The sequence below is a fragment of the Chiloscyllium plagiosum genome, chromosome 12 (genome assembly GCF_004010195.1).
Source record: "Chiloscyllium plagiosum isolate BGI_BamShark_2017 chromosome 12, ASM401019v2, whole genome shotgun sequence".
In the NCBI taxonomy this organism is placed as follows: Eukaryota; Metazoa; Chordata; class Chondrichthyes; order Orectolobiformes; family Hemiscylliidae; genus Chiloscyllium; species Chiloscyllium plagiosum.
The window spans coordinates 13,595,139-13,618,650 of record NC_057721.1 but is presented as its reverse complement, the minus strand read 5'-3'; the positions used below and the strand labels follow the sequence as shown (position 1 = coordinate 13,618,650).

At 42.5% G+C, this 23,512-nt stretch overlaps 1 protein-coding gene across 3 annotated transcripts in view; it reads left to right on the top strand.

Annotated features, from left to right (window-relative positions):
• The window catches only part of LOC122554993 (gamma-taxilin-like), a 78,213-nt gene that overhangs the window by 17,355 nt on the left and 37,346 nt on the right, over positions 1-23,512 (top strand). For 2 of the 3 annotated variants that reach the window (XM_043700503.1, XM_043700505.1), the window contains exon 2: positions 5,021-5,333. In XM_043700503.1, coding sequence (XP_043556438.1) covers positions 5,036-5,333 — 298 coding nt within the window. In that variant the 5' untranslated portion in view covers positions 5,021-5,035. Of the gene's footprint in view, positions 1-5,020; positions 5,334-21,512; positions 21,580-23,512 lie in introns of those variants that run through there. The other variant, XM_043700506.1, reaches the window with a different exon arrangement.

Below are 23,512 nucleotides of genomic sequence, written 5' to 3'. Positions count from 1 at the left end.
AGCAACTGTCTTCACAATTCATATTTGTTAAAGTCCGTGTGAAGGTTATGGTGTCAGTGTGCTGTTCACATGTGGGTTTTTCCTGTGTTGTCCTGCTGTGCTGGAACATTTCAGTGCCCAGTTGCTTCCCTGTTCCCTTGAGCCCTCCCAAGACACACACTACCTTATCTTGTGTGCAAAGTACTGTCACGCACCATTAGCTGGCACCACCCATTCCCTGAGCATGGTGGATAAAAGATCTTACTGAATATCCAGTAAAATCTATAGCATAATGCATAATCCATGAACTATTTTCATTCACAAGTATATTTGTTAGTGTGATTTTAGTTAGTTGATTTGTTAGATTTGTTAGTTCAACAATATTGATTTGATATTGAGTAGTTTGTAATGTGTAATATTGATAAATGTTGGAGTAAAATTCATTTCGATGATACTTGCTCACCAGAAACATGAGGTGCTAGTTAATAATAGATGGTTTGTGCATCTGATCTGGCTGTTATGACGCACCTCTGGAGCAGATGGAATTTGAACCCATGCCTCCTGGCCCAGCAGTAGCGACACTACCACTGTGCTACAAGCGCTCCCCCACACTGCTTATGTTTTGGTTTCCGGAATCAGGCTGGCTCTGATTGTTAGTGTGCTGCTTGAGTGAGAAAAGTTGGCTTTGTACCACAAGATGCAATCTACAGAAAGAACTCAAAGCTTTAACATAGTGTAGTGCAACAAAGCAATTTTTGTTTTTACATATAGTTCTCCATATGTCCATGAGTGTCGCTGGCCAGGCCAGCATTGATTGCCTGTTCCCAGCTACCCATGAGAAGATGACAGTGAGTTCCTTCTTAAACCATTGCAGTCCATTTGGACATTAGGGAGTCCCAGGACTTTGACCCAGGGACATCGAAGGAACGGCAATATATTTCCAAGTCAGCATGGTGTGCTACTTGCATGTGGTTGTATTCCCATGTATTTGCTGCATTTGTGCATCTAGATGTTAGTGGTTTTTGCTTTGGAAGGTGCTGTCTAAGGAGCCCTGGTGAAGTGGGACTGAATGTTGGTGACGGCAATCAAGTGGTTGCTTTGTTCTGGATGGTGTGAAGTTTCTTGAGTGTTGCTGGAACTACATCCATTCCACGTAAGTTGGGACTATTCTGTCAGACATCTGACTTGTGGACAGGTATTGGGGGGGGGTCAGGAGGTCAGTTCCTCACTGCAGCATTCGTAGTCTCTGACCTAATCGTTTGGCCACTGTGTTTAGTTCGGTTTCTGGTCAATGTTGGTAGTGGGGGATTCATCGATGTTAATGCCATTGAATATCACAGTGGTTGTGAAATTGTTGCTTTTTGCAGGTGGTCATTGCTTGGAATTTATGTGCTGTGAATGTTACTTGCTACTTGTCCGCCCAAACGTGGATATTGTCCAGGTCTTGCTGCACTTGAACATGAACTGCTTCAATATGTCAGATATCGAAATGGTGCTGCACATTGTGCAGTCATGGGCGCACATTCCCACTCTGACTTTCTGGTGGATGGAAGATTATTGATGAAACAGGTGAAGGTGAATGGGACTAGGATGCTGTCCTAAGGAACTCCTGCAGAGATGTCCTGGAGCTTAGGTGACTGACCAACGACCACAACCATCTTCCTATGTGGCAGGTTTGACTCCAACCCATGGTGAGGCATTGTCTGGCATTGTCCTTCTCGGTGATAGAGACCATAGGTTTTAAATTGCTCTGGAAGGGGCCTTGTTAAGTTGCTGCTTTAAATTTTGAGGGTGGTTACCAGAGCTACCACTTAATGCATTGGTGGTAGAGTGAGTGAATATTCAAGCTGGTGGATATGTTTCTATTCAAGGCTACATCCCTACCACATGTCAATGCTTATGAGTTGACTGCAGGATTAATTTATGATTTGGAGATTAGATTAGATTAGATTCCCTACAGTGTGGAACCAGGCCCTTCGGACCAACCAGACCACATCGACCCTCTGAACAGCAACCCACCCAGACCCATTTCCCTCTGACTAATGCACCTAGCGCTATGAGCAATTTAGCACGGCCAATACACCTGACCTTTGGCCTGTGGGAGGAAACCCTAGTACCCGGAGGAAACCCAGGCAGACACTGGGAGAATGTACACACAGACAGTCTGCCTGAGGCTGGAATCGAACCTGGGACCCTGGTGCTGTGAGGCAGCAGTGCTAACCACTGAGCCACCGTGCCGATGCTGGTGTTGGACTTGGGTGTACAAATTTAAAAATCTCACAACACCAGGTTATAATCCAATAGGTATAATTGGAAGCACACTAGCTTTCGGAGCGCTGCTCCTCAACCACCTGATGAAGGAGCGGCACTCCGAAAGCTAGTACTTCCAATTAAACCTGTTGGAATATAACCTGGTGTTGTGGGATTAATTTATGTTAGCCTTTTTCTGGAATGACTCTGTCTGTATCTGTGTTTGTTCTCCTTATACAAATTTTACCTAAAATGGCATTCCCAGCTTAGATTTTCTCCCATGTAATGTACAACACACGTTTTCATGGGAGTCTAAGAAGAAACTGTAGTCAGGCCTTTGTTGGCATCCCCCTCACCCCACACCAAAGTAGCTCAAACAACTCCTCCATTGGATTTGGTATGGAAATGAAACACTTGAGCTCTGAGCTTGATTAAGATCTGTGGGAGTATCGTGGGTGTGAGCCTGTCTTAGCACTATGCTCTATAACAGAATTAGCACATCAGTGTGTACATGTTAACTTCCCTACTGCTGTTACTGCCAAATCAACATTAACTGCTCCCACTACAGCCACACAGCTCTACGGCATTGAATTAAAACCATGTGAATTTTAAAACACATTTGAGATTGCAGTTATCACATAAATACCAGGCTTTTGTCGTATATTGCAAACTGCAGTGAATTTTAAGTCTTTTTTTTAATTGAAATGCATAAATTGCGACAGTCTCCAGTATCAGTGTAGATGTGAACCCCTTTAAATGCCTCCCTGCAAAAGGAGTTATGGTGGGAGTGAACTCTAAACCAGAGAGATTACCACAGAAATTGGGGTGTTGACAGGACTGGCAGCAGAGAATTTGGCAAACCGCACAGGGGGAAGCAAGCAGCAATGACGGTCGCAGATGTTGAAGGTTATTGCAGACTGTTGGGGATTACATATATTTGCACATTTATTTCAAAAGAAAAAGCACATTTTGTCACATATTGCAAATTTTCGAGTAGGCCTCTGCACTCTCCCCTAAACTCTTATTCCAAATATAATGTCAGGAGGATTTGTGTTGCTTGAATGTGTGGTAGATCGTACAAACAGTTGGCCTACCCTACGGTGAGAGGTAACATTGTAACTTAGATGTAACATAGTAACTTAGTTCAACATCTTGAAGCATGACAAAACAGACTAAAGCTCCCTTCTGGTTTCCAGTGTCACTTGGTAAGTGAAACAGTCTATTGAGTATTGGTATTGATTATCTGTGTATTCTTAGTAGGATATTATTAGTTTGGTTTATTGTTTTGTAGAGTGCCTATGATGTGTTTTCGTTTTGAAAATATATCTTTTAAATGGCATTCTCAGAATTCAGAATCAAACTTATTTCTCTGAAATCAAGGTGATGTGGATGCAACAGATTTTGTGGCAGCCTTTTCAGTTTCTGCTCGTTTATTCTCCTTGTGCTGACTCCTACCGAGTTGCAGTTTAAGAAAGTGCTGATGATTGAGGGCAAATCGCCATCATGACCACATATGAATTTAATCCTTTTCGAACCATCGCTCAGAATCTGCTGGGGATCTGTGGTGTGTGGCGTATTGGTGCGAGCGCATGTTTTCAAACAGTTTTCCTACCTTCATCTCAACTAAAATCAATGGCAGTCACTAGCCATATTGATTGCTACAGCCACTTGGACCACCAAAAAGAAAAGTGGTCCTCGTGGACTTTATAATTTAAAAATGTTGCAATTTTAAATTCTTCATTTTCATTCCACTGAGAATTTGGCCTTAAATTTGAATGCATTTCATAGAATAAATTGAAGAAACAAATGTTTTTTTCTTAAAAGGCAAATCAGTGTTCACAATGAAACTGTTTCATAATAAGCAGTTTTCTGTCTTTATTTAGGTTCTACAGTAAGGTAGATCATATATTCTTATAACTATTTTTAGAAGGTGCAGTTGTGTTTGTTTTTGAGACAATGCAACAACCAGTTTTAGCTTCAAAGATCCATTTGTACATTCTCCATTTTGTTTGGCTATATTTACATTTGATGTTTGGGAGGGCTTGGAGTTGTCAAGTTTGTGGATTTAAAGGGAATGTTGATGCAATGCAAGGATGGGAACAGAAGCAAATTCAGCTGTTCAAGAATCGAAACATATATGATTTCAGGTAGCAACCGAGGATGCATGGCAGGAAATTCATTTGAGCACGAGCAAGTAAAAAGGCCAGATTTTGCTGCTGCAGCTTCAGTCTTTCTTTTGTACAGTGGTTAAATACCTGTCCCAAATCAAAATAAAACTACAAGTCGACTCGAAATATTTACTAAAGCGACACAAAAGCTCACTTATACCTGTGTATAATTTTAATTCATTGGCTTGTTTTATAAATTGTGTAAAAAAAAAAGTAAGTTAACTTGTTATTTCTTCACAGACGAGATTAAATTTTAACTCTAGGGTAGGAGAATGTATTTGCTGTTTTTTTAATCCAAATTGGACCAATGGCTGATAAGTAACTTGAAACTGTTGAGGTTTCTGTAATATTTAAAGCCAAGTTGAGATAATAGCTAATACTCTTGAGTCTTTTGCAATTTGACTTTTTGTTGTCCTAAATCCAAGGTTAATTTTCAAATTGCTTGGCTGTTAATTCTTATAATAGTAATGCCCATTGGCTTCAGATTCTGTCACCTTCCTTTCCATGCTTTATTCGGTTTATTTCAGATTTTTTGCGTTGTTGCACAAACTAAACATAACTGAAGACAACTTTCTCCCCATTCCATAAATGATGTATTTTTTTCGTTTTTGTTTTGCTTGCAGTTTCGAGGTGAAAACATGGAAACCCAGGACGTTTGTGGATTACATGTAGCTCCCAGAGGTTTGTTGGTTGATGGTGACTGCACTAACTCCGCTCCTGTTCTTCATGCAGTGGATGCCACTGCTGAAATAATTGAGAACGCATGCAACTTGCATCCGGCCTGCTACACCAGAGAAAGCGGGCTGCTAGCTGTCTCATCCACCTGTGTCATGTTGGAAACAAGAGGAGAAATACCTGGCAGCGAGGATATGCGAATGGACCCTGCTGGGGGAGAGCACCATCTGCTTTTGGACAAAAACAAAGAGAAGGCTCTCGGTGAGTGTGCCTGCTGCTTCTGTGGTTCACCTGAAATCAGAATTTTATCAGATATTACTGCTGATGTTATTGTAAGGTGCTAACTGGAAGGAGCAAAACAATCGAATCAAATGAAGGTACTGATGGGGTTAAGATCTAAAACATATTATGAGGTAGCAGAATAGAAAAAGATTAAATCAAATAAATAAAGAAAGGAAGGCAAACAAAACATTGACAGTGTTAGCTTGCATTTTATTGTGTCTACCACAAAGTAGAACTCACCAAGGTGTTTCTCTCAATATGATTTAGAGATGCTGGTGTTGAACTGGGGTGTACAAAATTAAAAATCACACAACACCAGGTTATAGTCCAACAGGATTAATTGGAAGCACTAGCTTTCAGAGCACTACTCTTTCATCAAGATGTGGTGTCACACAACCACCTGATGAAGGAGCAGCACTCCGAAAGCTAGTGCTTCCAATTAATCTGTTGGACTATAACCTGGTGTTGTGTGATTTTTAACTTTCTCTAAATAGGTGGCAGGAAAATTTGACACCAAGCCACAAAGGGAGAGATTATCTTGCAGGAAGGACAGATTAATCTGGAGGTCCTTCAGAAACTGGAAAGAAGAACAAAGTGGTTAAGGAGTATAGTTCCAGCGAAAAGACAGCTGGAAGCTATGTCATTAATTATGAGGTAAAGGACTGAACAGAGAGAGATTTACAAATATTTAGGAGTGAACACAAGGTGGAAAAAATGCAGAGATGAAAAGCTTTATCAATAAAGGCAAAAGTTATGAATGTGGTATAGATTGGGATAGAATAAAATGTAACTTGTGCAGAGTTGAGTTTTGGAATTCTAGCTTTGGTGGGGTGCTTTGCCTCATTTAAAGTCTGTTATCCTTTTATTCTAATATTCCTGGGCCATTAGTTATTGATGAGAGGGTAGCTAACTGAGACTGCTGCTGTAATTGGGCTGTTAAGTAAGATGGGGTACAAAATTTGTCTAGTGTCAGGTTAATGACTCTTTCCATTTTGCCCTTTTACAAGGAGCTGGTGCCTAAAAGCACAATTCAGAAGTCTAATTAGGATCTGAAATCTCAAACTATTGATTTAAACCTTTATCTCAATTCCACAGAGTTGATTTGGGTTTCCCTTGGTCTTTTCAAACAGATTTGTCAATTGGAAAATCAAAGCTTTTTTGATTGTCATGTACCGTTTTGCCAGAATCTCCAGACCGCTGCCCCACTACAGTACAACTAGACTTTTTGCTTACCTGCAACAGGTTTTTAAAATTCTCAGTGCTGAGAGTGTGAGCATTGCTGGAATCCTGTCCAATCCCTAATTGCCACTTTGACTTCTGCAGTCCCTGGCATGAAAATACTGCTATCATGTTTGGTAGTTCCATAATTTTGAGACTGCCACACTGAAGTTGCAGAAGTATATGTACCAATCGGGATAGTGTACGCTTTGTAGAGGAACTTGGAGATTGCCGTGTACCTGCACATCTGTAGATTTGGGAAGTACTGACAGGGTTGTCTTGACACCTTCCTGGAGTGCGTCCTGAAGATGGTACTCACTGTAGCTATACAGTGGAAAGATTGAGTGCTTGACCTAGTGTTTGGAGTGCCAGTTACTTTTTCTTGGATGACTGAGCCAGAAGTGCTACACCATTCAGTTAAATCCTGACTGCTCTGTGTATGAATTCTGGACTCTGTGCGCAGACTCTTGATACTTTTGCCTGATTGTTGCAGTTACACTTGTTCAAACAGTTTGTTCCAGTCAATTGAAAATAGCAAATGGAACTCCTCCAGACATAGAGTCAAAAAGCATGGAAACAAACCCTTTGGACCCAACTAGTCCACACCGACAATGTTCCCAAACTAAGCTAGTCCCACTTGCCTGTGTTTGGCCCTCCAAATCTTTCCTATTCTTGTACTTACCCAAATGTCTTTTAAATATTGTAACTGTGCCTGCATGCCCCACTTCTTCTGGCAGTTCATTCCATACATAAACCATTTTCTCTGTAAAACAAGTTCCCTCACAGGCCCTTTTTTAAAACTATCTCCTCTCACCTTAAAAATATACCCCCTAGTTTTGAATTGCCCAGCCCTAGGCTAAAGATGCTTGCTCTTAGCCTTATCGATGCCCCTGATGATTTTACAAACCTCTATACGTTCACCCTTCAAGCTCCTATGCTCAAGTCAAAAATGGAAGATGACAGAACATAAGCTATAGGCCAGTTAACTGAACACCTGTCACAGGGGGAATCATGCAAATCCATTATTAATGATACTTGGAAATCATAATGTGATCAGGCAAGGTCAACGTGGTTTTGTGAAAGGGAAATTGTGAAACTTATTAATTATAGATTTTTGAGGAAACTAACAAGGGAGTGACAAAAATGGATAATTGGAAAAGGATATAAAAAGGTTAAGTGTTAGAGGGAAAATGTAGTATAGATATGAGAAAATGCAAACTTGTCCACTTTGACAGGAAGAATAGAAAAATGGTATGCTATGTAAATGGAGAGACATTGCAGAACTCAGATACTGCGGGATCGGGTGTCCTGCACAATTTCAAAGGAACATTGGTGATAAGTACGTGGATCACACAGAGTTAGTTTGCATCAAGTGATTAAGAAGCAAGTGGAATATTGACATCTGTTGTGAGAGGAATGGAATGTAAGAACAGGGAAATATTGCTGTAGATGTACAGGGCCTTGGTGAGACCATTTCTGGAGAACTGTGTACAATTTTGGACTCCTTTATTTTACACAGGATATAATTGCCTCAGCAGTTAAGAGAAGGTGTACTTGACTCATTTCTGGAATGAAGGACTTGGGAGTATGAAGAAACTTTGAGTAGGTTGGGCTCTTACTCATGGAGTTTAGAAGATAAGAGATGGCACGGTGGCTCAGTGGTTAGCACTGCTTCCTCACATCACCAGGGACCCAGGTTCGATTCCAGCCTTGGGTGACTGTCTGTGTGGAGTTTGCACATTCTCCCAGTGTCTGCATGAGTTTCCTCCGGGTGCTCCGGTTTCCTCTCACAATCCAAAGATGTGCAGGTTAGGTGGATTGGCCATGCTAAATTGCCCATACTGAGAGGTGCATTAGTCAGGGGTAAATATAGGCTAGGGGAATGGGTCTGGGTGGGTTGCTTTTCAGAGGGTCGGTATGGACTTGTTGGGCCAAATAGCCTGTTTCCATATTGTACGGAATCTAATCTAATATAGTCTTATTGAAACATAATTCAGATTTTGAGGGAATTTGACAGGGTAGGTGCTGAGAAGATGTCTCCCCTTGTACGTGAAGCTAGAATTAGTGAACACATTATAAGCAGTTTTGCTTTTAAGACCGGGTAAAAGTTTTTTTTTCTTTTTGGTTGTTGGTTGATGGAAATCGTTTTCCTAGAAAACATTGGGAACTGGGTCATTGGATTTGTTCAAGGCTGAGGTAGATTAGATGTTGACAGACAGTGGAGTCATGGATTATTGGGGGGGTGGCAAGCAGAAAGGAAAGTGAAGGTGAGACCACAACTGATTGAGGCATGTCTAATCAAATTGCAGCGAAAGCTTGCAGGAGCCAAATGGCCTCCTGTCCTATGTTCCTACTTGGTACACTCGACTTGTACCTTGTAGGTGATGAACAGGCTTTGAGGAGTTAGGATTTGAGCAATTGATGTAGAATATCCAGCCTCTCCCACATTTATGCGGCTGATCCATTTGACTTTCCTATCAGTATGGTTCCCAGGATGTTGATGGTGAGGAACCTGGTGATGGTGGCACCATTGAATGTCATGGCAGTGTGGTTAAACAATCTCTTGTTAGAAATGGTTATGGCCCAGCACTTGTTTAGTCTAGGCACTATTTGTAACTTAACCCAAAACTGCATATTGTACAGACACTTTTCCAAGTGAAAATGGATTGCTTCATTATCTACAATAAGGAAAATTGTCTGTATCCATCACCAAACATCTCCACTTCTGACTTTATAGTGAAGATCATTGCTAGAGCACTTGAATGTAGAGAGGCCTACAGTGCTGACCTGAGGCTGACATCCTATAATGTTCTCAAACTGAGATGATTGACCTCCAATAAATGTAACTACCTTTTGAGTTAGATACGACTCAAGCAATGGAAAGAGTTTCCCATCTGATCCCTATTAAGACCAGTTTTACTGAGCTGGTTGGAACACTGTTCTTCATACTATTTTTGAACTAATGAAATCTGGAGCTCAGTGATCCCAGCTTAACCCAAACTGAGCCTGGGTGATTAACAGTTGGTTGATAGCTTAGTTGACAGTTCAGCTGGAATATTTTCTAATTAGGCATTAATGAGAAGATTGGCTTTCTCCTGCTTTTCGTGGAGGAGACATGGCTGTTTGCTTTCACTCATCGAGTGGATACTAGTGTTGTAGTTGTACTGGAGCAGCTTTTCTGAAGATGCATTTAAATGTGAAGCGCAGGACTTCATTACACAGTAAAATCCCAATGAGTTGAATCCCAGCAAATCTACCCACAAATTCATGCTTAACATGTCTTTATGATCGCCAAAGAGGCCACATTTCCACATGCATGCCCTCTGTATAGCCTCATAAACCAAAAAACAACAGATTCAAATGAAATCGCAGTACAGGCAGTACCTCAGTTGTGAATGGGTTCTATTAATCCATCTGTTCCCAGTTTGGTTTGTTCTCAAGTCAGAACGCAGTGCCGTTCATAAGTACAGGTAATATTTGTATGTTGGATATTTAAAATTACAGCCCATATGGAATCGTGGTCATTAGTACGAGTGTTCGTAAGTCAGGTGTTCATAAAAGGAGATGTGTGAAATAACTTGATTTAAATTGTTCTCACTTTATAATTGTCTGACCTTGTGAAAGGCCAGAGCTTTACAATGAGAAAAATCAAAAGTGGTACTTCCTGAATCATTCCATGTCTTCCACTTGCTGTGCCGATTTCACCTGCTCTCCATTGATCACCCTTTTAGTTGTAGTTATTTGGTAGTACAGAACTTGAGTTTTGCTTCAAAAAATATCTTGCAGTCATCAGACTATTTGTGTCACAATTATCCAGTTTTGAGCTGCTCACTGTTATAATCTATCCCATTTTGTCCTCAGTTTGAAGGTGAGATTTGTTCTGCACACTGACGTGTGAAATGGATCACTTCTAGCTATGCCGTCTTGAATGGAAGCTTCTGTGACTAGTCAATGGTGAAGTCAGGGTCAAATAGATAACTTTCTCTCACTGACTGCTGCACATATAGTTTTAATAGCTCCATCTTCAGGGCTCTGCTAGATTGGCCAGTCAAGTTAATGGGAAGTTACTCATGCTGATGGGCATTGAGGTCTGCCATCAGAAGTGCATTCTGTAATCTCGGTATTTTCTCTGCGTGCTGGAGCCTTGGTGTCTTGTTCAACCTTGAAATGATCTTCAAATTCACATCCTATGATCAAAGATAGTTTACCACTGAAGTTCTGCCTTTCTCCCCCACATCTCCTTGGCTTTACAAAGAGGCACACAAAGTTCAAGACCAAAGACGTACTACAAAATCATCATAAATCACTAATGAAGTTCCAACTTGAGTATTGTGGCTAATTCTGGACAGTATGTTGAGTAGTGATAAAGGAAATTCACTCAAATAGTTACAGCAATAAAGGCTTTATTGATGTAAATTACCTTGATTTGCTCTCTTTAAAGCAGAAGAGGTTAAGAAGAGATTCAGTAGCTGTTTGAAAGAATTTTAATTGTGAATAATGAAAAACTGCTTCTAATGGTCAAAAAGTCAGTGTTCAGAAATAATTGACAGAAGAACTGGAGAGGACATGAGGAAAAGATATTTCTACTGCAAGTTGTCAGTCTAGAAAGGGCTCTATGAAAAGGGGTTGGAGGTAGAATGAATAATATTTTTCAAAAGTGGAAAAGCTTTTAGAGTTACAGGAAAAGCGGAAAGGTGGGACAAATGGGATAGATCTTTTTTTTACTCCTGGGTCATGGGTGTCATTGGCTGACCAGCATTTATTGCCTGTCCCTAGTTGCCCTTCAGGAGGTGACGGTGCGCTGCCTTCTTGGACAGCTGCGGTCCTCATGCTGTGGGTTGACCCACACCCTTCGGAAGAGAATTCCAGGATTTTGACCCAGCAACCGAGAAAGAACGGTGATTTATATACTAGTCAGGATGGTGAGTAGCTTGGAGGGGAACTTGCAGGTGGTGGTATTCACATGTATCTCCTGCCCTGTTTCCAGATAGAAATGGTTGTGGGTTTGGAAGGTGCTCTCTAAGGTTCTTTGGTGAATTTTGCTGTGCATCTTGTAGATAGTGCCCACTGCTGCTATTGAGCATCGGTGGTGGAGGGAATGGATGCTTGTGGATGTGCCAATTAAGCGGGCTGCTTTGTCCTGGATGATGTAAAGTTTCTTGAGTGTAGTTGGAGCTGCATTCATTCAGATAAGTGGGGAGTATTCCATCACACTCCTGACCTGTGCCTTGTTGATGATGGGCAGAGGATTCAGCAAATGAGTTACTTGCTGCAGGATTCCTTGCCTGTGATCTACTCTTGTAGCCACTGTGTTTACGTGGTGAGTCCAGCTGAGATTCTGGTCAATGGTAATCCCTGGATTTTGATAGTGGGTAATTATGTGATGGTAACATCATTGAATGTGGAATATGGCAGTCGATCAATTGTCTCTTTTTTTGGAGATGGTCATTGCCTGGTGTTTGTGTGGAGCGAATGTTACTTGCCATTTGACAGCCCAAGCCAGGATATTGTCAAGATGGTGTTGCATTTGAACATGGACTGTTTCGGCATCTGACGAGTCGTGAACATTGTGCGAACATCCCCACTTTTGACCTTATGATGGAGGGAAGGTCATTGATGAAGATGGTTGGGCCTAGGACACTACGCTGAGGAGTTCCTGCAGGGATGTCCTGGAGCTGAGATGACTGACCCCCAACAACCTTGACCACCTTCCTTTGTGTCAGATATATGTCCAACCAGTGGAGAGTTTACCCCCAATACCTATTGATTGCACTTTTGTTATGGCTTCTTGATGCCACACTTGGTCAAATGCAGCCTTGATCCAAAGACTGCCACTCACCTCACCTGTGGAATTCAGCTCTTTTGTCCATGTTTGAAACAAGGCTGTAATGAGGTTAGGAGCTGAGGGGTCCTGGCCTCACTGGGCATCGCTGAGCAGGTGCAGCTTCTTTGCACTGTTGATGACACCTTCCATCACTTTACTGATGATCAAGAATAAACTGATAGATCGGTAATTGGCTGCATAAGATTTGTCCTTTTTTTTAAACAAGGCACAGCTAAGCGATTTTCCACATTGTCGGGTAGATGCTAGTGTTGTAAATGTACCAGAAGAGGCAGGTAGGTTCAGAAAGTCAGCTGAAGACTGGTATCTGTAACGCTGGGGACCACTGGTGGAGGCCAAGATGGATCATCCACTTGGCACTTCTGGCTGAAGATTACTGCAACTGCTTCAGCTTTATCTTTTGCACTGCTGTGCTCGGCTCTTCCATCATTGAGGATGGGGATATTTGTGGAACGACCTCCTCCTCCAGTGAGTTGTTCAATTGTTGGTCATAGTTCATGATGAGATGTGGCTGAAGTGCAAAGCTAGATCTGATCCATTGGTTATGGGATTGCTTAATTCTGTCACTTGCTACTTACCAAATTTGGCATGCAAGTAATCCTATTTGGTAGCTTCATCAGGTTGACACCTTATTTTTAGGTATGCCTGGTGCTGCTCCTGGAATCATCTCCTGTATGCTCCATGTAACCTGGGTTGATGAAACCCTGGCTTGATGGTAATGTTTGAGAGGGGGATATGTTGGCATATGAGGTTACAGATTGTGCTGGGGTATAATTCTGCTGCTGTTGATGGTACACAACACTTCATGGATGTCCAGTCTTGAGTTGCAGGATATGTTTGAAATCTGTTCCATTTAGCACAGTAATAGTGCCACACAACACCATGGAATCAGATGAAGGGCTTTTGCCCGAAACGTCAATTTTCCTGCTCCTCGGATGCTGCTTGACCTGCTGTGCTTTTCCAGCACCACTCTCATCTAGACTCTGAACTCCAGAATCTGCAGTCCTCACTTATGCCTCATCTCTACAAAGACTGTGTGATGGTCGCTCTTATTGATACTGACATGGACAGATGCAACTGCAGCTGGCAGATTGGTAAGGATGAGGTCAAGTCTGTTTTTCCCTTTTGTGGTTCCCCAGTCTAGCACCAAGTCCTTTAGGACCTGACTAAAGACCTCTTTCAAAAAGCTGATACAGGCTCAGTAGGTTAAATAACCTCTTACTTTGCTGCATTATTTCACAATTTCTCTAGCAGTGTCCTCATTTGTGATATAATTAGTGAGATTGTATACTGTAACATTGCCCTCTTCTATCCTGAGCTCCACGCTACACAAAGTCCAAACTGTTCAAAAATCCACCACCCACTCTTTGTTTTCTCTATATCCAATCTTTAACATTGCTCATTCTCCAAAGCACTGAATCCAAAACACTTGTACCTGGTTGACAAATGCCCGTCATGGTTGTGCCCTTACTCTGCAGCCCCCTGCCTCCAACCTGCTACTGCACCTTGTAGATCATGGTTCCAGCCATGTCAGTCCTGGCATTTTTGATTTGCTTTTTGTGATCTTTACAGTGTGGGGGGCTTTGAGTTTCTTTCTGTGTAAAAGACACTATGAAACTTGCAAATTTAAAATAAATTAATTACCAGTGAATAATGTAACACTATCTTAGCCCGTGCTCAGGCTGAAATGTAAAGCAGGTCGGCAAATTAATTATCTTTATTCTTAACATAGTGCAGTGCTTTGAAAAGAGGAATGAACTGCCAGATGAAGTGGTAGATGCAGGTACACTTACAACATTAAAAAGACTTTTGGACAGGTACATCAACAGGGAAGGTTTGGAGGGATAAGGGCCAAATGCAGGCAAACAAGACTCATTAGGTTTGGGAGACATGGTTGACATGGATGAGTAGGATTAAAGGATCTGTTTCCATGCAATATAACTCTATAACTAAGCTCCTAGCATATTTGGGTCAACATTGCAAAATGCCAGGAATTTTGCAATTTTTATTCCAACCTATTATAAGAATAATAGAATTGTAGGATCTCTACAGTGCGGAAACAGCCCCTTCGGCCCAACATGTCCACACCGAACACCTGAAGATTAACCCACCCAGACTCATTCCCCTACCCCATATTTACCCCTGACTAATGCACCTAACCTACATATTCCTGAACACTATGAGCAATTTAGCATGGCCAATTCATCCAACCAACACACCTTTGGATTGTGGGAGGAAACCGGAACACCCGGAGGAAACCCACGCAGACACTGGGAGAATGTGCAAACTTCATATAGACAGTTGCCCGAGGCAGGAATCGAACCTGGGACCCTGGCACTGTGAGACAGCAGTGCTAACCACTGAACCAGGAAGTGAACACAAATATGATATTGTAGTAAGGATGAACTAAGAAATGTGATGGATGTAACAACACTCCACGGAAAGCACGTACAATCTATCCCTCACGTGGGAGCAGTATGCTCCCGACAATGATGTCATGTGCCATTCTCAACTGATATTCTTGATTAGGACGGAGGTAGAGTAGGGTAAAAACTAATGTTGGCAGAGCCTTCTTTTTTGGTTACAAATTAAAGTGTGTTATTCTAAGTCTATTAAAGCGAATAGGAGTGTTGCTGGCTTGGCCAGCATTTATCACTGACTCCTAAGTGCCCTTCAGCATATGTTGGTGTGCTGTCACCTTGAAATGCTGCAGTGCTGTTGGGAAGAGAATTCCAGAATTTTGACCCAGTGACTGAAGGAATGTCAATAGAATTCCAAGCCGAGATTGTGATCATTTTAAGGGGTTCTTGAAGTTGGTGGTTCCACGTAGCTGCTGCCTTTGTCCTTCCAGGTGATGGAGGTCATGGGTTTGGTAGGTGGTGTCAAAGGATCCTGGGGGAGTTGCTTCACTGCTTCTTGTTGGTGGTACACACTGCTGTCACTGTGTGCTGTTGATGAAGGGAATGAATGTCAAACCTGGGTTGGTGGCAGGCTGCTTTGATCTGGATAGTATTGAGTTTCCGAAGTGTTTTTGGAGCTGCTGGCATCCAGATAAATAATGACGTGACCACTCCTGACATGTCCTGTAATCATGTACAGGCTTGGGGAAAACAGAAGGTGAATTATTCACCACAGAATTTTTGTTCCAGTAGCCAAAGTGTGTTTGTAGCTAGTCCAGTTCAGATTGTGGTCCATGGTAACCCCCGCTATGTTAATAGGAGGAGAAAATTCAGTGAAGGTTAGGCCATTGAACCTAACAGAGTGGTGGTCAAATTATCTTTTGTTGGAGATAGTCATTGTCAGGTATTTGTGTGGTACAAGCTAGCCATGTATAAGGCATGATGCTGAGCATTGTGCAGTCATCGGTGAACATCCCCATACCTGACCTTTATGATTTCTAGGAGTCATAGAAAGTTTAAAAAATATTTTAAACTGTGGTAAGATCTAGAGTGTTGATGGTGTGTCTATTCCAGTACTGTCCCCCCACACCACCACCTTTCAAATCTGCCATGATTGCCCATCTTCTTAAAAAAAATCTTTTTGTGACCCAACATCATTGCAACTCATCATTGTTCCCACCCAAATCTCCCTTTGCTCCACAAAGTGCAGAAACAGCTACTGCTTCCCAATCGAAGATGGAGGAAAGGAAACATTTCTGACTGTAACAGGCTGCTCCTTTTTTGAGGTATTTTGAGTGTTGGAAGTGATTTCCTTGAATTCTAGGAGCAGCAATTACTGTTTTACAAGCGGTTGCATTGTTTTGGAATTTTGAAGGGAACAAAAGGTCAAACCAACAGCACTTTTAAAAGGGAGCGAGACAGACAAAGGCAGCACATGGTCAGGTCAGTGCAGGAGTGAGAGAGAGTGAACCTGCACAGTTACTGTATTTGCTGTTGAATTCATATACTGCTGGACATCACAGTGTATTTCGAAAAACTATCAAACAGTGAAATACAAAACTGATTTGGAGGAACCTATTTGGGAGAGGTCACTACATAGAAATAGATAAGTGAATCGTTTGAAGTATAGCCTTGCTATAAATCTACAATAGTGAGTAGAGTGGATTCTTTCTTGATTACATGTTTTATTTGAGATTAAACTTAAAAATATAAGCCATAAGTATTAAGTTAGCCTGGAGCAATGTTTTGTAGAGGAATAAGGCAGTGCTATTTTCTGGCTCTGTAGGTTGGAAAAGGTAAAAATAGCCTTTTGTAGAGTGATATGCTGCTCTTTTTGGATGTGGGAGTTTAGGGAGAATTTACATGTTACTGAGGATTATATCTGCAATAAACGCCGTCGGTTGGAAATCCTATCAGATTGAAAGGATCGGTTGGAGGAACAGTTAGAGCCAATGAGGAATTTAGAAGGGCAAAGGGGTGTGATGGACGGCAGTTATAGGAAGGGGGGAAAAGTCTCAGATACAGTCACCTAGATGGGTTAATTCCAGGAAAGGTAAGAGAGTTAAGCTGTTAGTGCAGGAGTCTTCTGTGGCTATCCCCATTTCAAACAACTGTGCTGTTTTGGAAAATGTAGGGGGTGATGGATTCTCAGGGGAATGTAGCACGTACAGCCAAGTTTCTGGTATTGAGACTGGCTATAATGCAGTGAGAGGTACGTCGGGTTCCAAGTGATCAATTGTGTTAGGGGACTCTCTTGTTCAAGGTACACACAGATGTTTCTATGCCCAGCAGCAAAAAATCAGAATGGTGTGTTGTTTCCCTGGTGCCAGGATCAAGGATGTCTCGGAGAGGGTGCAGAATGTTCTCAAAGGGGAGAGGGGCCAGCAGGAGGTCATTGTCAACATTGGAACCAGCGACATAGGAAGGGAAAAGGATGAGGTTCTAAAGGGAGAACATAGAAAGTTAGGCAGGAATTTAAAAAGGAGGTCCTAGAGAGTAGTAATATCTGGAATACTCCCGGTGCTATAAGCTAGTGAGGGCAGCAATAGGAGGATAGAGCAGATGAATGTATGGCTGAGGAGCTGGTGTATGGGAGAAGGATTCACATTTTTGGACCATTGGAATATCTTTTGGGATAGAAGTGACCTGTACAAGAAGGACAGTTTGCACCTAAATTGGAAGGGGATGATTTGCTAGAACTGCTCGGGAGGATTTAAACTAGTAAGGTGGGGGGAGTGGGGGTGGGGGTATTGGGGGGGAGAGGGGAGAGAAGAGGCGGGGGCTACTGGGACCCAGAGAGATAGTGAGGAAAGAGATCAATCTGAGACTGGTACAGTTAAGAAAAGAAGAGAGTTAAACAGTCAGGGCAGGCAGAGACAGGTAGGACTAATAAATTAAACCTAATGGGAAAGGCAGATGAACTCAGGGCATGGTTAGGAACGTGGGACTGGGATATCATAGCAATTACAGAAACATGGCTCAGGGATGGGCAAGACTGGCAGCTTAATGCTCCAGGATACAAATGCTACAGGAAGGATAGAAAGGGAGGCAAGAGAGGAGGGGGAGTGACATTTTTGATCAGGGGTGGTATTAAAGCTGTGCTGAGGGAGAATATTCCTGGAAATACATCCAGCTTATTTGGGTGGAACTGAGAAATAAGAAAGGGATGATCACCTTATTGGGATTATATTCTAGACCCCTTAATTGTCAGAGGGAAATTGAGAAACTAACTTGTAAGGAGATCTCAGCTATCTGTAAGAATAATAGGGTGGTTATGGTAGGGGATTTTAACTTTCCATAGACTGGGACTGCCATAGTATTAAGGGTTTAGACGGAGAGGAATTTGTTAAGTGTGTACAAGAAAATTTTCTGATTCAGTATGTGGATGTATCTACTAGAGAAGGTGCAAAATCTGACCTACTCGTGTTAGGTTCTCTTCCCTAGATTTCACACAAGATGCAATTCGCATACACCAACTTCTGTAAGCAGTGAAAGCTTATTCAAGCTTGTACAAGCTAGGTGACCCCCTCGGCTGTTTCCCCCCCCCCCCACCCCCCCCCCCCTCCCTCCCTCCCTCCCTCCCTCCCTCCCTCCCTCCGTACGTGTGCAAAGTCAAGTCAAAAGAGAAACTAAACAAAGAAAACTCATCCCCTTTATATAGGTCAGTTTAGCCATGCTTACAGATAATCTGGCCACTCCCCCATTGTCACATGCCACTCAAGTCACCGCCAGTCTTTCCATCACAGTCACGTGTTACATCACAGTCACGTGAGAAAATGTTAGGGTCGATGCCCTAATCCTAGGGATCGTTATGCAAGCAATTTCCTGACTCAGCGATTCCCCAAGACAATGCAAGTGCAACATGCCAAGCTTCAGGGATGGCGAGAAAGCATTTCTGAATGGAAGAGATTGAATGATAGTTTAATTTGATAATAGTAGGGGGGAGTAGTAGCAAATATACTTAAGAGGGAAATCAGGAGGGCAGAAACGGGACATGAGATAATTTTGGCAAATAGGGTTAAGGAGAATCCAAAGAGATTTTACAAATACATTAAGGATAAAAGGATAACCAGGGAGAAAATAGGGCCACTCAAAGATCAGCAAGTTGGCCTTTGTGTGGAGCCGCAGGAGGTTGGGGAAATACTAAACCAGTATTTTGCATCAATGTTTACTGTGGAAAAGGACATGGAAGATATAGAATGCAAGGAAATAGATGGTGACATCTTGAACAATGTCCATATTACAGAGGAGGAAGTGCTTGGAGATCTTGAAATGCATAAACGTGGATCAATCCCCAGGACTTGATCAGGTGTACCCTAGAACTCTGTGGGAAGCTAGGGAAGTGATTGCTGGGCCCCTTGCTGAGATATTTGTATCATTGATAGTCACAGGTGCCAGAAGACTGGAGGTTAGCTAACGTGGTGCCACTGTTTAAGAAGGGCGGTAAGGAAAAGCAAGGGAACTATCAACCAGTGAGCCTGACATCGGTGGTGGGCAAGTTGTTGGAGGGAATCCTGAGGGACAGGATGTACATATATTTAGAAAGGCAAGGATTGATTAGGGATAGTCAACATGGCTTTGTTCATGGGAAATCATGTCTCATTAATTTGATTGAGTTTTTTGAAGAAGTAACAAAGAAGATTGATGAGGGCAGAGCGGTAGACGTGATCCATATGGACTTCAGTAAGGCATTTGACAAGGTTCCCCATGGGAGACTGGTTAGCAAGGTTAGATTTCATGGAATACAGGGAGAACTAGCCATTTGGATACAGAACTGGCTCAAAAGTAGAAGACAGAGGGTGGTGGTGGAGGGTTGTTTTTCAGACTGGAGGCCAGTGACCAGTGGAATGCCGCAAGGATTTGTGCTGGGTACACTGCGTTTTGTCATTTATATAAATGATTTGGATGTGAGCGTAAGTTTGCAGATGACACCAAAATTGGAGGTGTAGTGGACCTGAAAATCTTAGCAGGACTTATACACTGAATGGTAAGGTCCTAGGGAGTGTTGCTGAATAAACAGACCTTGGAGTGCAGGTTCATAGCTCCTTGAAAGTACAGTCGCAGTATATAGGATAGTGAAGAAGGCATTTGGTATGCTTTGTTTTATTGGTCAGAATATTGAGTACAGGAGTTGGGAGGTCATGTTGTGGCTGTACAGGACATTGGATAGGCCACTTTTGGAATATTGTGTGCAATTCTATTCCCCCTCCTATCTGAAGGATGTTGTGAAACTTGAAAGGATTCAGAAAAGATTTACAAGGATGTTGCCAGGGTTGGAGGATTTGAACTATAGGGAGTAGTTAAATAGGTTGAGGCTGTTTTCCCTGGAGCGTCGGAGCCTGAGGGGTGACCGTATAGAGGTTTATAAAATCATGAGGGGCATGGATAGGATAAATAGACAAAGTCTTTTACCTGGGGTGGAGGAGTCAGTACTGGAGGACACAGGTTTAGAGTGAGAAGGGAAAGATATAAAAGAGACCTAAGGGGCAACTTTTTCACGCAGAAGGTGGTATGCGTATGGAATGAGCTGCCAGAGGAAGTGGTACAATTGTAACATTTAAGAGGCATTTGGATGGATATATGAATAGGAAGGGTTTGGAGGGATATTGGCTGGGTGCTGGCAGGTGGGACTAGATTGGGTTGGGATATCTGGTCGGCATGGACGGGTTGGACCGAAGTGTCTGTTTCCATGCTGTACATCTCTATGACTCCAATTCCAATCAGATTTCTTCTTGGTGCTTCGCAATATTACAAATCCAGTGTGTCTGTGACAGTATTGAGCACACCACTTCTCAACTTGTCTGCAGCCTTCATAGTCACCCCGTTAAATTTTGTTGCCTTATGTTACTTGTTACTTTTATCATGTCTCAGATAAAGACCATCTCTCATTGTTTTATTAAACCACTCATCTCCTGCCTTAGCCCAACCAAAACCACTTCTGTCTCCATTCCTTTTGCTCTTTCTGTTGCATGCTGAATGTCTCTGTTGCTCTCCTCCCATTTCTCTCTACCTCCCCCTTCCCCAAACCCTCCAGCTGCTTCTCTCCCACCCATCAGAACCACAGAAAGCACTCTTGAATTCTGCACTTCTCTGCTAAAACTGCTCACAAGTCCAAGATCATCCTGGAATGCAAATATAACACTGAGCTCCTTTCCAGTGTCTTACAAACTATCTTACCGTCTCTTACCTACCTCCTCCTGCCAGCACGTGTGAGGAGCCCACGGATTGATGTCTGTCAGACTGATACCATTGATTGCTTCTCTTTGCCAAACCCACTGTTTCCCAGAGCTCAGCTTGCCCTGCCTCACTCCTGAACTCCCACCAATTCCTCTCCTGTCTCCTCTTATGCCCTCTCCAAGCTCATCTTGTCTGGGAGATCCCACATCCCATAGTCAAGATGAGCTGAATCCCCATTCCAAATAAATTGCTGACCAGCTAGTTTTCTCTCACATTGCTTCAGGTACAGTTCCAATCCTTCAGATTTAACATGATCACTCCTCAGAATACCAACATTGTCCTTACAAACTATCTCCTTACTTTCAGTCTTCTTCTCCAAGTGTTTGAGCTGCACATTTGAATCACTTCAGTTAGTTTCTCTCCAATCCAACCCCTCCCAATACCAAAATGGCTTTTTATCAAAATCGCAAGTAACCTCCAATGTCTCATTATAAACTCTTCTTCCTCTACCTTTTCAGCCTGTCTACAGCCTTTGACATGATTGACCATGACATCATTCACCAACATCTCTCCATGGTCATCCAGCTCGGTAGGTTTACAATTGCCTCATTCCGTTTTCCCTATTCAGAGAATCACCTGCAATGGCTTCTGTAGTCAATCCTGTACAATTGCCTCTGCTGTCCCCAAGGGTTCCCTCTTAACCCTTCATATTTCTTATTGACATGCTGATACACAGCAGCATCATTTGAAAACTCAGTGATAGTTTCACATATGCACTGATGACATCCTGCTCTCTCAACTGTTCCACTTTTTTTGATTCATGTAGGGTTTTTCAGTTGTCAGGCTGCTCATATAATACTGGTGATCAGAATTTCCTCCAGTTGTCCTGCTGCTAAATCTGTTCCCTAGCCACTGTCCAGTTCCTACCTTTTAGAGCTGTGAACCACACAACCTGGAACCCCTGTGTTATATGTGACTGCAGGACGAGCTTCCATATTTCAGCTCAGTCACCACAACAGCTAATTTTCCCCTTTATACCTTATCATTTGCTCTAAACCTGTGTCAGCTCATCTAGTTCTACAATCCTTCTTCATGCCTTTGTTATCTCGTAATTTGACTATTCCAGTACACCTTGACCCGTTTTTGCATTCTTTAAATTTAGATCCCTGACCTAATTCATAACATCATCGTGCTACTGCTACATCCTATCTCTCTCATGTCCTCTCGTCTCTCAATAACCCAAAAAGTCTCTGATCTTTTAATTCAGACCTAGATGTTCAGCACAGAAACAGAACCTTCGGTCCAACTCGTTCATGCCGAACGGATATCCTAACCTAATCTAGTCCCACCTGCCAGCACCCGGCCCATATCCCTTCAAATTCTTCCTATTCATATACCCATCCAGATGCCTTTTCAATGTTGCAATTGTACCAGCCTCCACCACTTCCTCTGGCAGCTCATTCCATACATGTACCACCCTCTGAGTGAAAACGTTGCCCCTAAGGTCTCTTTTATATCTTTCCCCTCTCACCCTAAACCTATGCCCTCTAGTTCTGACTCCCCCACCCCAGGGAAAAGACTGTCTATTTATCCTATCCATGCCCCTCATGATTTTATAAACCTTCAATGCTCCAGGGAAAACAGCCCCAGCCTATTCAACCTCTCCCTATAGCTCAAATCCTCCAACCCTGGCAACGTCCTTGTAAATCTTTTCTGAACTCTTTCAAGTTTCACAACATCCTTCGGGTAGGAGAGAGACCAGAATTACACGCACTATTCCAAAAGTGGCCAAACCAATATCCTGTACAGCCGCAACATGACCTCCCAGATCCTGTACCCAATACTCTGATCAATAAAGGAAAGCATACCAAACGCCGCCTTCACTATCCTATCTACCTGCGACTGTACTTTCAAGGAGCTATTAACCTGCACTCCAAGGTCTCTTTGTTCAGCAACACTGTCTAGGTCCTTACCATTAAGTGTATAAGTCCTGCTAAGATTTGCTTTCCCAAAATGCAGCATCTCGCATTTATCTGAATTAAACTCCATCTGCCGCTTCTCAACCCATTGGCCCATCTGATCAAGATCCCATTGTAATCTGAGGTGACCTTCTTCGCTGTCCACTACACCTCCCAATTTTGGTGTCATCTTCAAACTTACAAACTATACCTCTTAGGCTTGCATCCAAATAATTTATAAAAATGATTAAAAGCAGTGGGCCCAGCACCGATCCTTGTGGCACTCCACTAGTCACAGGCCTCCAGTCTGAAAAACAACCCGCCACCACCACTCTGTCTTATACCTTTCTGCCAGTTCTGTATCCAAATGGCTAGTTCTCCCTTTATTCCATGAGGTCTAACCTTGTTAATCTGTTTTCCATGGGGAACTTTGTTGAAAGCCTTATTGAAGTCCAAACAGATCACGTCTCCCGCTCTGCCCTCATCAATCCTCTTGTTACTTCAAAAAACTCAATCAAATTCATGAGGCAAAATTTCCCATGCACAAAGCCACGTTGACTATCC